This window comes from Fundulus heteroclitus, chromosome 15, assembly GCF_011125445.2.
Source record: "Fundulus heteroclitus isolate FHET01 chromosome 15, MU-UCD_Fhet_4.1, whole genome shotgun sequence".
Taxonomy (NCBI): domain Eukaryota; kingdom Metazoa; phylum Chordata; class Actinopteri; order Cyprinodontiformes; family Fundulidae; genus Fundulus; species Fundulus heteroclitus.
The window spans coordinates 14,829,165-14,843,789 of NC_046375.1; the positions used below are offsets into that span (position 1 = coordinate 14,829,165).

The following is a 14,625-nucleotide window of genomic DNA, read 5'->3' on the forward strand; positions in this document are numbered from 1 at the left end:
GCAAAAAAAAAATAAAAATATTATTTATCTGATCAGATTATAGTAAAAGTGTGTTTAGAGTCTAATAAACCTGATGGTTGCATTCATTACTCATTAAAAGCTCCTCAACACTCCAGCTTGAAAAGCACATTGTAACGGGAGGAAATAAGTGATACAGTAGGGATTGGCGAAAAACCAATAAAAAACAAAAGAAACCTAATTTCTTACCATAATATTATTTTCAAATCAATAAAGGTATTCAAGTAAAAGATTGGATATCTCTGTATTTTTCACTTTAAAATTATGTTGGTGCAATAATAGAGTAATCCGTTTTAAAGCTCATTACACAACTTTGCCAGTGGTGCCATTAGGGATGGAGGGCTGCCAGTCCAAACACAGTGTTAGCTATTGTTGATCAGCTTTCGTAATTGTGGTTGTTTTTGTAACATTTTGTTTATTTTATTGTTTTTACCAGTTTCAGAAAATGTAAGACAGGTTAAGCACAACACTGTGCCCTTCAGTCCTACAGAGGTTGACAGGTTGTTCTCACTCTGAGAACAGAGGTGTACGGCATGTCTTTAAAACACAGGTTTCTAATGCGTACAGACTGTCTGATCTGGAACAACTGTGCAACGATTTCTTAGACATGCATTTCATTTTGAGAAAGGGTTAAAGTGTCACTTCCATCCGCTCCAAAGCTCAAGCTGAAACTTTAATTCCTACGTCACACATCCCTTTACTTGTTGAACTTTAGCATTTTGTAACGCTCCAATGCACCAATGACTGCAGCGAATGTCTAAACGCCGCCACAAAGGGTAGAGGGTGTCATTTATTATTTCTTGTTTTATCAGCCATGTAGTGTTTGAAATCTAAAATGTCTTTTGAAAATTTAGAGCAGCAGCCCTTAAATAGAACTCGGAATATACCTGTCAAATAATATGAGCTTAAGTGGAAACAAAGGATTCATGTTTAGAAAAAAAGACAACTGAAAAATAACATTTATATTCATTAAAGTAGAACTTTTAATGTATTCAAACAAAAGAAAACATGGAATACTTTTGAATGAAGTTTTTTTTTTTTAACAAAAATGTAATCATCAGTGATAAAAGTACACATTAAGATGAACTGTGGTTTTACAATAAGGCATTGCACAAAGTCAGGAAGCAGCACAGACAAAAGAGATCATTTCTCTAGAGCTTGAGCATTGTTTTTTTTTTTAGAGTTCATTCATTGATTCTTTACAGATATAAAAATCAGAGATATAAATGCAAGCTTGAATTTGTACAATTACCACCAATTCCACCGTAGCAAAGAAAAAGCTGGATTTTTGGCTGAGGGTAACACATAGCAATGCAATTTAAAAGTCCTTTAGTGTGATTATTACAGTACATAACCCTTAAGGTGAGCTACGGTGTGCAGATTATACTTAAACAAAGACACATATAATGCATTTAGTCATTGACAACAGCGCTTCTAATGCGTACCCCTGATCCACGTTTTGATGAAATAACCAGAGAGCAGCATGAAGCTTTCTGAACACGGCTAATCCAGAACATTGTGACCGACAGGTTAAAGCAGCATTTAGTGAAAACTCAAGGGGAAAACTTGTATTCTCACAAAGTCAGGGAATGAACTAGTGTCGTGATGACAAGAACCTAATGGGAGAAGCAATTTTAAACTGGAATTTGCGGTACTTTTTTTTTCTTCTTTTAACCAGCCGTCAGTCACGAGGATAGCGTTGATTTCCTGCTTCTTTAGCTGAAGCAAACAAATTACGATAACCCAGTTTGAAAAGTAATGAAACTGAAATGAGAAAGAGGTCTGCGACACACAAAAATCCCAAAAGATGAAATGAAAAGAGTTTTTTTTTTTTTTTTTTGGTTAATGTTTTGCCACGTGTAAACAAAACGCTGGTTTATCTCCGACATGGTTTGCCTTTCTTCAAAATGTAATTTGAATGATTTAAAGGTCAAAGGTTGTTTGGCAAACGTAAAAATACACACAGAACACACAAGGGACAAGGATATTTACTGTAAACTAGTAAAAAAAAAATACATATTTCCACAAAGTGAACATACTTTAAAGCAAAAAATGAAAAAAAAAAACATGTCCCATGACTTAAAAGTCCTAAAGATTTCTACTGTGGAATGTGTTGTCTGTACTAACACCCATTTTAAATATTGGCATGATTTTACTTTTTCAGTACAACTGTTGGACATGATATCTATGAGACTCAATATGACTTTGTACACGCTAAATAAAACAAATAAAAAAGTGCGTCAGGTACCTAATAGCCCACAAATACATTTTAACTCAACAGTATTAAACAATTATTTAGACAAAACACGTATAGGTCTTTGAAGCAACATCTTCCTTTAGTACAGACTCAAGCAGATGAACGTCAATGGGATCGACTCTCAGAAACGGGCCCCTTTTGCCACAGCACCATCATTAAAATGGTCCTGCATTACAAACTTCAGCAATATTTCTATTGGATAGCATCATTTTATGTTCAAGGATGGGATAAACTAAATGTTTTGAGTTGTTACTTATATGTATAATTTCATGCTACCAACTCGAGCTCCAACGAAAAACCTGTTAAACATAGCAGATGTTTCTACTCCGTAAAACTCAGCTGTTGTACAGTACAGAAGGTGCTGACCCAACCTACACGTTTCATCCGAACACCTTACAACACCACGCATGCTGCCATAGAAACGCTGCAGCGCCTTAATGCCGTATACATTTGGCAGCATGCTTGGCAGAAATGTAAACCCCGAATATATACATATACATATATGAGAAAACTGAATATGATTAGAAATTTGGAGTTAGGTTTGATTATGCTTTGCTAAAGTAAAAATCTGCTAATAAGTCAAGCGCGATTTAGGGTTTTTTTTTTCTGCGTGTGCAAAGCTTCATGTATTACGACACAAGATTACGGTGAGATGAAGTGCTTTAATCCAAGCTTGTTAAGAAGCCCATATCAGAAACGTGCGCGTTAAACAATTGACCCCACAAATGCTCGTTGTGCAATCAATACCTAAATTCACTTAAAACCAAAAAGACTGAATTTATTTTGAAATATCTGAGAATCACTTAAGCTTTATTAAAGCCAAAGGACATAATGAACGTGACCTTTCTGTAGTTATTTGGACATTTTCTCCGCCTTTAAACCATCTTGCTACCTTTCTCTCTCTCTCTCTCTCTCTATGGCGTGTTCAGCAGGGGATCTTCGGTTTCCAGCTGAGCCAGCTGCCGGCGCAGGCTGTTCACTTTGTTCTGAAGCTCCTTGTTGTATTCGATTATGTGGACCATTTCATCGTAAGCCTCGTCCAAACACTTGGACGAGCGGTTCCAGCGAAGGAAAACTCCTGCAACAGAACAACGGCGCGGCGAGGTGACTCCCAAAGCAAAATGCAGAAAACGAGGGCATGGTTAAACACGATTTTGTATCGTTATGAATCTCCTGGTCAATGCATGCTCATAATAAAGAATATAACTCTGTACATGTACATGAAAGATCTCAAGTACGCATTAAATTGGGGTTTGGCTGCATTTTTTTCTATCAAAATATCACGCTTTCCCAAACTCAAGCTTCCAGAGTTCCCAATATGTTTTCATCTGCATATACGTATGAATTGCCAGCTAATATTTCCATGTATTATGTATGGATGTATTTATGCATGCATGTACTTATGTATGTATTTAAGCATACATGTGGATGGACAGAGGGATGGATTTCAATCAGATTAGGGTCAAAACTGACTTTAGACTATGTAGGTTCTAAATTAACCACAGAAATAGTTTGCTGATTTGATCAGCATAACCCGCTAATTTCCCTCCTTATTCTAATGGAGGGAGCAAAGCTGTACTTAGTTTTTAAACACAGGTTTCCAATTGCAGCTTCTTTGTCAAATAAATAACGTGACTAGAAGGAATCTGTTGTGTGTTTTGGTTCACATGAGGCTAGATTTCTGTAGTTATAGAACCTGGTGAAGACCGGATCATTTAACCTAGGCTCTGGGAAGTAAAATCCTCGTCTAGACAGTGAGAGCGCCTCCATTTTCATCACAGCGGTATTTTCTAGTATCTTTTTTTCTTCATGCAGAGAGCTCTAACATGAGGGATTTTAAATCATGAACTTGTTAAGACTTGTGTAGGAAAGGCATGAAGGCCAAACTATGTTACTTAACCAGACTACTGCCGTTCAGATGCAACATGCATTAAAATTGGGGTCGATTTGACGGCCCTGGGCAAAAAAACCTCTTCCTTTCTGTTGCCTTTTGCTCTCCCTCTGCTTCAGAGAGCAGCGCACCACACAGTAGGCAGCTTTGCAGCCAGACAGGCAGGAGCTGTCTGGCTATATATAGAGATATAAATCATATGCTTTACATTGCTTTTTTCACATAAAAAAAAAAAAAAAAAAAACAGTATTCTGAAGGTGTGGCAGCTTTTATTTTTGCTGTGGCGATGCACCAAGATCACTTAAAGAGGAATCCCTGAATACATGAATAAAGCCTGTTTAGAGGTGTTGACTACTTTTTTTGGGCCACGCTGCTAACGGCTTCTAACGGCCCTGGGGGCAAGGCGTCCCTGTCTTCCCATCCTAGTGATGGCCCTGTACCAGTTTTGCTTTGATTCTAAAAGAAATGATCCCCTTGAACACCAGAAAACTGTTTATTGAGATAGACGTGCCACAACTTAAACAGTGTTGCAGAAGGAACAGTAATGACCAGTTCTATCAGCAAACGTTTTGCCACAATTATGAGCAAGACCAGATATATGTTGCTAGAGTAAATTACCTCAAAGGCAGATCCTGAAAAATTTCAGACGTTCAAGTGCCTTCAAAATCAAATTACGTAGGCATTTTCGTCCAGTTTGCTTTATTTGTGTCAAACTCTGAAGACTCAACCAGTGTATTAGGTGTATCCAGAATTTGTCATCAAGTTTGGCTACGAAGGTCATTTCCAATAGGAGTGACGATCAACGAGTGTTGAAAACGGGCACAGACTGTGAATAAAGAAAAAACCCTGTGATCCGAAATGAGACTTTAAAGAGGAGAAGAGACCACGGAGATTTGGTCTGGTTTAGAGCTGATTTATCAGCCTGTCAACTATCACAGCTTTTACTCTTCAAATTTTTTTCGCTACAGTAGAAATATCTGGAGAAACAGTTTTCTGAACTTCAGGTCTAATATAGAAAGAAAAAACCTAATATTTACTAAAAGCAATTAGTTTAAAGCCCTATCCAATCCTAAACAAGTGACAGAGTAACTTACATTTACGACTAAGGACACCCATTTGGTCTTTTTAGTTTATAAAATAATCTACCGCCCCATTTGCCGCCTCAGCATTTCCGCGAACGCTTTACATCACCCACTAGTCTTTGTCAGCGTGCACATCAGCAGCTGTAGATCCGGTGCTCTTTGGAGTCTTTCAAACCTACCCAGAAAGGAGGGTCATTTTCAAGTAAAAGGGCTCCGTAAGCAGAACGTCACGTGCTCCAGTGAGTTCTCAAATGTCTGCTTTCACCTCATTTAGAATGAGGGGGTTAGTCTAAAGCGCTGGGCGGTGGGGGAGGCCTTTCACACAGAGAGCCTGAACCCATGTGACCCCTGTGCGCAGACTACCCTCCCCCAACTTTTCTTTATGAATGGTCGGGCACGTATCCCCCGTCAACGGTTATAAACGCTGATTCCCTCCTCCAACGAAGAGCAACGAGATCAAGATGGAACTGGAGACTCTGTGGCGTCCGAAAAATGAAAAGACCTTTTCAAGAGAACTTCAAATCTCCTTTAAACCACTTTTGCATCCGAGCCTCTTTTGCTCAGAAATGCTTCGGATGACGGATAGCGGTCACAACTCTACCATCTATTCACCGCGTCTTCAGTCAACTCGAACATGTTTATATCGCCACAGAAATTGGAAATGTTTTGACTTGGATAGATAAAACCTTGCAGAAAAATGTAGAATATTCAACATACAGTTAGTGGTTTCAAACTCAGCTTGTTGGGACAATACTTCTTGTTATACAGTGATACTGCAGCACAGGGCTCCTATTCTGCGTTCAAACACACTGGTTTGGAGGTATGAAGCATCAGGAAGCCTATATTTATGATACATTTGTCCAAAACCTATTGCTTTTTGGAAAGCTTTATTTTTTTTAAGATGCTGTATTGACACTGACTGACAATTTGTGCAGACTCATTTGGATATAGGGTGCCAACTAACCAGGTGAAAGAACAATTTAGGATTGCATCATCCTGCAAAGCTGTAGGAATCAACCTGGAACCTTGGGAGGAAAAAAAGCCACATGCTTCAATGTATGAGGCTTATGATTATGACTCTTCACTGCCACGTCTATGAGTGCGCTACAGGACTAAGATTAGCCAGTGTGTGATTTATGATGACTAACTGAGCTGGAAGTAAGATGTTCTACGCTGAGTAGCATCAGCGGGCTCTGGTGTCGGTGAGGATTTGCCTTCAGCGCGGCCCATAATGCTGCACAGATAAACATGTTTAGCTGTTCTCTGTTGAATACGACCAGAGGAAGGTTACCTCTAAATGCTCATCCCATCACAAATAAAAGGTCGATAAATTATAACTGTTATGCTTTTAAGCAATGATAGTCTCATTCAAATCATCATTTCTTTGTAACAGGCATTTTTTTCTACAGTTTATGTTTTAGATTAAAAAAAAAAAAAACAGGATTTTGCAGCGAGCTGAGGGTGTTGACATTTTTATAAGCTCAGTGAAAACACATCTATTAAGTCCTGCTTTTAGATGTAGATTTAATTAGTTATTAATTCATGCATTAATATAGTCCTGTTATTATTGTTATCACTAATATCAAACTAGTTTTATATTAGTATCTATCTGGATTCTATTGTACTTGATATTTTGATTTTAAACCAAATATTTGGATCTTTACTGCATTTTCTTTCTATCATTTCATGTTTCAGAACTTAATGTGTTCATAAATGTTTCGGATTATTTGCCTGTGTTGGCTGACACAAGTTTCTCCTCAGTTCCTCATCCTTTAAAACAGTCCACATGTCTAACAATTTTTCCAAATACAATTTTTTTATTTGAACAACTTGTTATACCTCCGAGTCTGTTTTCAGCTGAAGCATTTTGTGCTCTACTTGTTTGTATGCGAAGAGCTCTACAAACTGAATTTCATTGTTTTATTCACTCACTGAGTGACCTTATTATTTCCATTACTTATAATTTATCAGAATAAATGTTTACCTTCAGAGGAGGTGGTATGGCCTGTGCTTTCAGTGTAATATATATAATTCGCACTGAATTAAGGCAGAGTGAGTGATTTGAATTGAATATAAAAATCTGACTCATGAAAGGCTATTATTGTGGAGATCTTTAGTGCCCCCTTCTGGTAAAACTTCAAAATGTTTGTAGGGAAATGCAATCGCAACGTGGCTAAAACAGCAGACTCGTTATTATGCTTTTAATTCCTTAAACATAACCAGAAATTGATTTGTATAGTAGCATTTAGACTACCAATAAACGTATGAGTCAAAGCCCCAGTGGTATAGGAACTAATAGAACAGGATTGCTGGAAGCGGTGTAGGCCCCATCCAGGTCCAGGTTCTACAAATAATCTAACAAACATAATCTCCAAAGTACATTTTTATTAAGTCAAATTGTTTCCAGTTTCCTTTACATGTTTTCTAAACCAGAGGGAACATGTCTCATGCAAAAGGTGACTAAATCCTAACAACTTGGAACCTGGAAATGAAATGTAGCCAATATGATAATATGGAGCTAGTCTCAAATACTTCTGCTCTTCCCGTTTCAGCCTTTCAACCGACCATCTTAAATTTCTTCACAGACGAGGTCAAATATGCTTACTTTCTAGTTGTTGCTGTATTTTAAGCAAAAGTCCGATATGTTTGTACGTTTTTACTCCTGAAAAGTTTAAGAACTTTTCCTTTGGTTTCCACATATTTTTGGACAGCGGCTTTTTCAACAGGGGATTGTGTCAGCCACCTACGATTTCGGCCGCGGCTTACCTTCCCACAGGAGCAGACTCTGAGGAGCCACGGAGGGCCAAATCACAAGACTGTTGGCCTCGTAAAGGGGGTTGGTGAGACGCTCCAGCTCCTGTGGCCGATTCACCCACGACCAAAGTGATACCGTCTTCTCAGGAAGTGACAGTCTGGCTCTGCGAGATATGATGAAAAATAAAACTTGAGCAAAAGGAAAGCAGAAACAGGACCGATCCCATTCATATTCAGCCAAAGAGACAAACGAGGAGGTAGAATCCAACGTGTGTCTTATATAAGCTGCTGGTTCTGCATTTAATTGCTTGAACTGACCTGTCAGCTGCACAGTTACCCAGGAAAGTACCAAACTGAGAGGCATAGGCGTGTTCAAAGAGCAGCACCAAGAAGCTCTCGTTGAACTCAAAGGAGCAAGGAAACTGCCGAAGGATCTGCCACACGCAGTCCAAGAAGAGCAGGAAGACAGGAGCTTCTTGCCGAGGCTTGCTGTTGGAGTAGGCAGACTGGCCGCAGCGCTGCCGGAACGGGTGGCCTGCCTGAGTGGGACGTTAAACGAGAGAGGACGAGCCGTGATGAGTGACAGCAAAACTCCACCTGAAGTTATAAAAACAGCGCGTTCGACAGAGCACCGGAGATAACGGAGCCTCACCTGGAGCCACTCTCGCTCCACTAGACCCTGGAAGCCTTTAACGGTCCTGCACCCCGGATCCAGGATGATCTGAGCCAAGGAGGTCACCTGCAGGGTGGAGTCCGTCCCTTCTGTTCCATGGACAAGCACCGATGCGCCCTCCCTAAAGCACACACACACACACACACACACGACGATGTCCTTTTTTACAACGTCTCTCTGAAACGATAAGAGCTTTCAGATGCAAGAGAGGCCCCTGACCTGTCGATGCACTGGGCCGCCAGGCAAGCAGTGGTGAGGATTTCCTTGATGTGAGTCTGCCAGTTGGAGGCCTCCAGCTTGCTTAACCAGCGGTCCATGCTGTGGGACTGATCGCCGCAGGCCTCCACCAGCTTAATCAGGCTTTCTTGGAGGACGTTGTACCTGAAAAGGTCCAAATAATTTACGACTCCTAAAGAAACAAACTCGTTTACCGTAACACTTAAGTTCTACACTGCAAAAAGGGAACTTAAAGTAAGTAAAATTTTCTTAAAATTGGTATATTTTTTCCTGATTTGAGAAGCTAAATAAGACTATTTGCCAATGGAATGAGAATTTCCAGCCTTAAAATAGGATAATTAGATGTCCTGCACTTGAAATAAGATGATAGAGATGAATTGTTCTTATTTTAAGTACAAAAATCTTATTCCATTGGCAGATAGAATGATTTACCAGCTCAAATCAAAGAAAAATACACTAATTTCAAGAGGATTTTACCTACTTTTAGTTCCCTTTTTGCAGTGTATCATAGAAACAACTCTTTAGAAAAAAGCTACACTGCACTGTAACAGTTCAACTCGTTGTTGTGTCCAGTGCCTTACAAAGTGGTACACAGAAATGAAGAATGAGTTGTAAGACATGATGTTCACAGCTCTCCAGCCTGACTGAGCTTGAGACAATTTGCAAAGAAGAATGGGCAAATGTTTTCTTACAAGCATAGCTGGTAGAAACATACCATAAAAGGTCTTGCAGCGGTAATTGCATTGAATTGTGGTTCTACAAAATCGACTCAAGGGGGATAAATATAAATCAATCCCACATTTTTTTCAAATTGTATCTATAAAAAACAACATTTAACCCATGCATACTTTCCCTTCCATGTCACAATTACCTGTAGGGAGCGCATAAAAGTCCAATGAAACGTCTGCAATGTGACAAAGCACCGCGTCCTTTCGTATCCACTCACCTTTCAATGGCTTTGTGGATCCGTCGCCACTGGGGGTAGTTCCCCTCAGACTCGAACCCGCCGCCTCGAGCCTTGGCCTGCTGGGCGACGTTGATGGTGCGCGTGTCGATTATGTATCCCCGTTTCCCTGGCCTCAGCGTGGCGTTGATTAGCTTCTCGTCTTCCTTGCAGCGCCGGCCGTTGGTGCCGGTGAGGGGCTGCCCCGCCCGCATCATCACCATGCCGTTCTTCTTGTGGTAGTAGCTTAGCACCGGGAAGCGGCCGCTGTGGCGGAACGTGGCCACTTTCTTCAGCGTGTCGTCGTCGATGTTCTTCGGGACTGCCACGAGACGGGGGTAAGACTGGCACACGGTGAAGTCTTTGTTGACATCGCTCAGTCTCCACTCATCCGTCTGAGAGAGGGAATAGTGTTGTGTTACATGAGGGTATGAGCGTGCTGCAGACTTGAAGCTAAGGGTAGGTGCTGTTCTTTTCTCAGTATCTGTCACTGTACCATGGACTCCAGGTCCTTAAAGGCGTCCTGAGGAAGAAATGAATTCCACCCGTCCTCTATGACTTCAAACATGGGCCGGTAGAAGAAAGGATACATCAGAGAGACAGAGTCCAGTGTGGACAGAGCCTTGAGAGGAACAGAGATAGGAAACAATATTTTTAATAATGCACAGAACGTCCCGATACCTCCGCCCCCCTTTAAAAATAATCATTAACATCTCTACACACACTCCCGGAGGCTTTACCTCAATGGAGCTGGCGATGTTGAGACACTCCTCCATGCCAGGAATGTCAAGCTGAATAACCCTCAGGTCTTTGCACTTGACTATGATGCTTCCAAGGGAGCCAACAAATCTAGAGGACAAACAGGCCAGATTGTGTTGGACTAAAACATCCTGTCAGTAAAGACTTAGGCCATCTAACCAACATAGATATCTAAGTCACCACCTGGAAGTCTAAACCGACCGATTACTGTTATACAGTCGCATTGTACATGTGAGAAACCATTCCTAATATGTCTAACACTCGTGTAAGCCAAAGAAGTTGTATTCCAGTTTTTTTATTTTCCTCCACGCTGAAAGGTTTAACCAGCCTGCATTGACAAAAGTGGTAAAACCACATGAGGTGAGGGATTTAAAAACAGTCTCTCTGGGCTTTTTAAATATTCCAGTCTGATCTGTAACCCCTTTCAATAACATTTACTGCGGCAAAATCCAAGTGCACCAAGATCATTTGTGTGGTCTTATACCAAAGTGATGCTAAAATACAAACCAACACCTGCTCTACTAATGAACTGGATTTACTAAGATTTCTTAATAAATAATGGACCATCCTTTTTTATATGAGCTCTTTGTCCGACTGTCCACCTCGGCTCTACGCTGTTTCAGGAGGAGTGAATGCTGCTTGTCAAGACTCGAGGCAACCTGCTGGGTTTCGGTAGAAAGGTTTTTGACAAATCTGTATATATGATTTGATTTAACTGACTTTGTAAAGTACTTTGATGTGACACTTGTTGTGAATTGCCGTTGTATTAATTTTCAGTGACTATATATTGCCTAGCTCAGAACTTAGGCATTCACTGGTAACTGAAAAGTTCTATTTAAACTAAACCCGAGCTGGGGCTGCTCGATTATGGAATAGAAGTCTTTAAAATAATTACTTTGATCAATATTATAATCAATAAATGAATAATTTATTCTGTTTAGGATACCTAATAAATCAAAAGTATATTTTAAAGTGGTATGTAGCAGAATATTTAAATAAATTTTTTTTTTGTAGATTGTATTATTTTGCGATTGTTTGAAGCATATTAAACTGAGCTTAATTTGAAATATATATTCACTTATTTGCCCAATGGGTAATCCACTGATCAGCGGTCTGACTTATTCAGTTCATAGATATAAATGTCTTTTAATCAGGACACATTCTCTTATTTTAACTTGCTTTTTTTTTTCCTGTTTCAATCACGTAAAGCACTTTGTGTCGTCCTTGTACTGACATGTTCTATACAAATAAATGTGCCTTGCCTTTATATTTGTTCTTTAGTTTGTTCAGTTTAAAAAAAGCAGCTTTGAAAAATATATTTTAGCAAGCAATCCAAAAATACGTTATAGTCAAATGACCCAATGGAAGATGTAAACATATAAACTTTAATACAATTGTGGTACACCTGTATAACCCACAAAATGTATTTATAAGCCTTGTGCAGCACTTGCATAGCTCATAAATGTTAAGTGGAAAAATAATTATACACTTTTCTTCCGTATAAAAAAAAATCTGAAAGGTTTGGTGTAAATATATGCGCTCTACTATTTTTAGAACAACCTTTTGCAGTAACTAGAGCTCTCAGGCTTTTGCCGTATGTCTCTACCAGTTTTGCATATCTAGTACCTAAAAAAGCTGCCCAATCTTTGCAGCACAGTTCATTAATATGCTATAATCTAAAATTTATTTTCACTCAAGATTTATTTTTAAAGCCTGACTGGAAAGTGAACTTTCACTCCAGCTGTATGTCTTTTTCACAGCCTCTTAAAGCTTTTCTTCCTGGATGACCCAGTATTTAGCACCATCCATCATCTTAAGGTTTGTAGATGTTTTGCCTATTTTTTTATTTTTATTTTTTGGGGGATTCTGCCAAAATTGTGTCTTTAATATATTTACATGTCTGTAGTTTTTGATTGGAATTGTGTGCTGCTGCCATTCTTGGCCAGGTCTCTCTTGAAAAAAAAAAAGATTGTTAATCTCAATGAGATCTATCTTGATAAATAAAGGTTACAACAACAACAATCTTATCAACTCTGAACTGCTTTTCTGGCCTTGCCGATGAAAGCCATCACCAGAGAAAGATGTTACCACTCCATGTTTCATTATGGAGACGGTGTTTTTAAGTTTTTCATTGCACTGGATTTTATTTAGCGGTCTCCTAATAGTGCAAGCAAAATACATGTTTCAAATATTCATTGGCAAAGTTTAAAAAAAAAACAACTAAAATAATTATGCTCCCATTTTACAATCATGCCCTACTTTATATTGGTCAATCGCACGAAATCCCAATAAAATATGTACATAGTTGAAACAAGACAAAATCCAAAAAGGTTCAGAGTGAATACGTTTGAAAATATCTGTATTTTTCATCAATAATTGATGCAAGTAATTAAAAGCATTTTTAATAGTCTCAGTTCAGAGCATTTATGCGAGCAAACTTGTAAAAGTCCTACGGTAGTACTAATGTCACCTTTTCTCTATGGAGTCTATGTTTGAATGGAGCAGCCAAAGCTCCTCTGTGTTGTCCTGTCTGGAGGAGAGAATCAGGTGGTGGCCGGTTAAACACAGAGTTCCCTCCACGGTGGGCATAAAGGGTCGGTGCAGGACCACCCCGTCCACTCTGGGGGTCTTTATCAGCTCAGCGAACTCCATGATCTATGATAAGAAATATATAAAGAAGAGACACCACAAATAGAGGCAGAACAAGGGTGGGTTTTTAGAAGACTTTTACACAAATTAGCTCATGTCATTGAAAGCTGGCAGAGCTGGTATTAAAATGTACTGTAATGTATATACTGCTCAAGTCCATGTCAACAAACATGTCAGGGACAAAGACTGCAGCAGTCTGTCAGCTGAGCGGTTAGCAAGATTCAGGAAGTCAGGTTGCTAACGTTAGCTAGCGGGTTGATTCTAACACAATCAGCATAATTCAATTTAAAACAATGAACGACATCTTTATAATCACACTTAAATGTCTTCGTTACCTACAATGCAAATGCAAAGTAGAATAACAGACGTTTTCCGACAGAGATTTTTATTTTTTTTAGCAGTTACCTGGTATTGTAGCTGCTGGGCGAGACGAGGAGTACGTTCGCAAAAATATACCGTCCGGAAACAACAGCCTCGAGGGGCTTAGGACCGGATTGTCGTCAGAAAAATAAAAATAAGAAAAAATAGATATCTCTTCCAAAAGGGGCTCAGACTTGTCTTTATGATATTCCTCAAAAAATGTTAGACAAAAAATGTAATATGAACTCTATTACTTAAGAAATGCTAATTCGCTAACTGCAAGCCTTCTTGAAATTTCAAGAAACAATACTAGGTGGCACCACACGACTATTTTTTCTTCATTTAGACGCAGAATATACTTTATACATTTGATAATAATGTCTACTGTAATAGTACAGACATATGAACAAATTTGGATACATAAAATGTTCATATAAATACACATATAAAGCCTTCAGCTGGTCCAAAACGCTGCAGCAAGCGTTCTGGTGAAAATCAACAAGAGGGATCATATTTATCCAATTTTAGCTACCCTTCAATGACTTCCTGTTAAATCAAGAATATAATTTAAAATTCTCCTTCTGATGTACAACGCCCTTAATAATCAAGCTGCAATATATATTTGAGATCTGATTATCCCATATGTTCCTAACAGAACATTGCAAGGTGGTTCCTAGAGTCTCCAAAAGTAGAATGGGACGCAGGTCCTTTAGTTATCAGGCTCCTCTCCTGTGCAACCAACTCCAACAATTGATCCGTGAGGCAGACACCGTGTCTACGTTTAAGACTAGGCTTAAAACTTTCAGTTTTGATAAAGCTTATTGTAGGAGCCAATTATTTTTTGTTATTAATTAATGACATTTTTATTTTTTGTGGATAATCTAGTCAAGGTTATTTATTTTACTTTATTGTTTGATATTTGTTTTGAGATTATGTTTTTTTTGTGTTTTTTTTTTTTTTTTTGGTTATTTAGTTATGTTTCTTTGTTTCTGATTAGGTATG

General features: G+C 38.9%; 1 protein-coding gene across 1 annotated transcript; it reads right to left on the reverse strand.

Annotated features, from left to right (window-relative positions):
- Positions 1–1,183: 1,183 nt before the first annotated feature.
- Positions 1,184–13,799, reverse strand: mtmr9 (myotubularin related protein 9). The gene is made up of 10 exons (XM_012880715.3): positions 13,669–13,799; positions 13,085–13,269; positions 10,596–10,704; positions 10,352–10,477; positions 9,859–10,250; positions 8,895–9,056; positions 8,655–8,796; positions 8,321–8,541; positions 8,015–8,166; positions 1,184–3,353 (listed from the first exon to the last, which is right to left on the reverse strand). The coding sequence occupies exons 2-10, from the start codon at positions 13,264–13,266 to the stop codon at positions 3,190–3,192; spliced, it is 1,650 nt and encodes a 549-aa protein (XP_012736169.2). The 5' UTR covers positions 13,267–13,269; positions 13,669–13,799; the 3' UTR covers positions 1,184–3,189.
- Positions 13,800–14,625: the final 826 nt, after the last annotated feature.

Excerpts from the sequence above, each read along its gene's own strand:
- mtmr9 (XM_012880715.3), bottom strand. The coding sequence starts at position 13,266 with ATGGAGTTCGCTGAGCTGATAAAGACCCCCAGAGTGGACGGGGTGGTC. Across the intron at positions 10,478-10,595 it reads ACATCGCCAGCTCCATTGAG|GCTCTGTCCACACTGGACTC; the intron begins GTAAAGCCTCCG and ends GTTCCTCTCAAG. Across the intron at positions 3,354-8,014 it reads GAGTCTGCTCCTGTGGGAAG|GAGTTTTCCTTCGCTGGAAC; the intron begins GTAAGCCGCGGC and ends GTTCTGTTGCAG.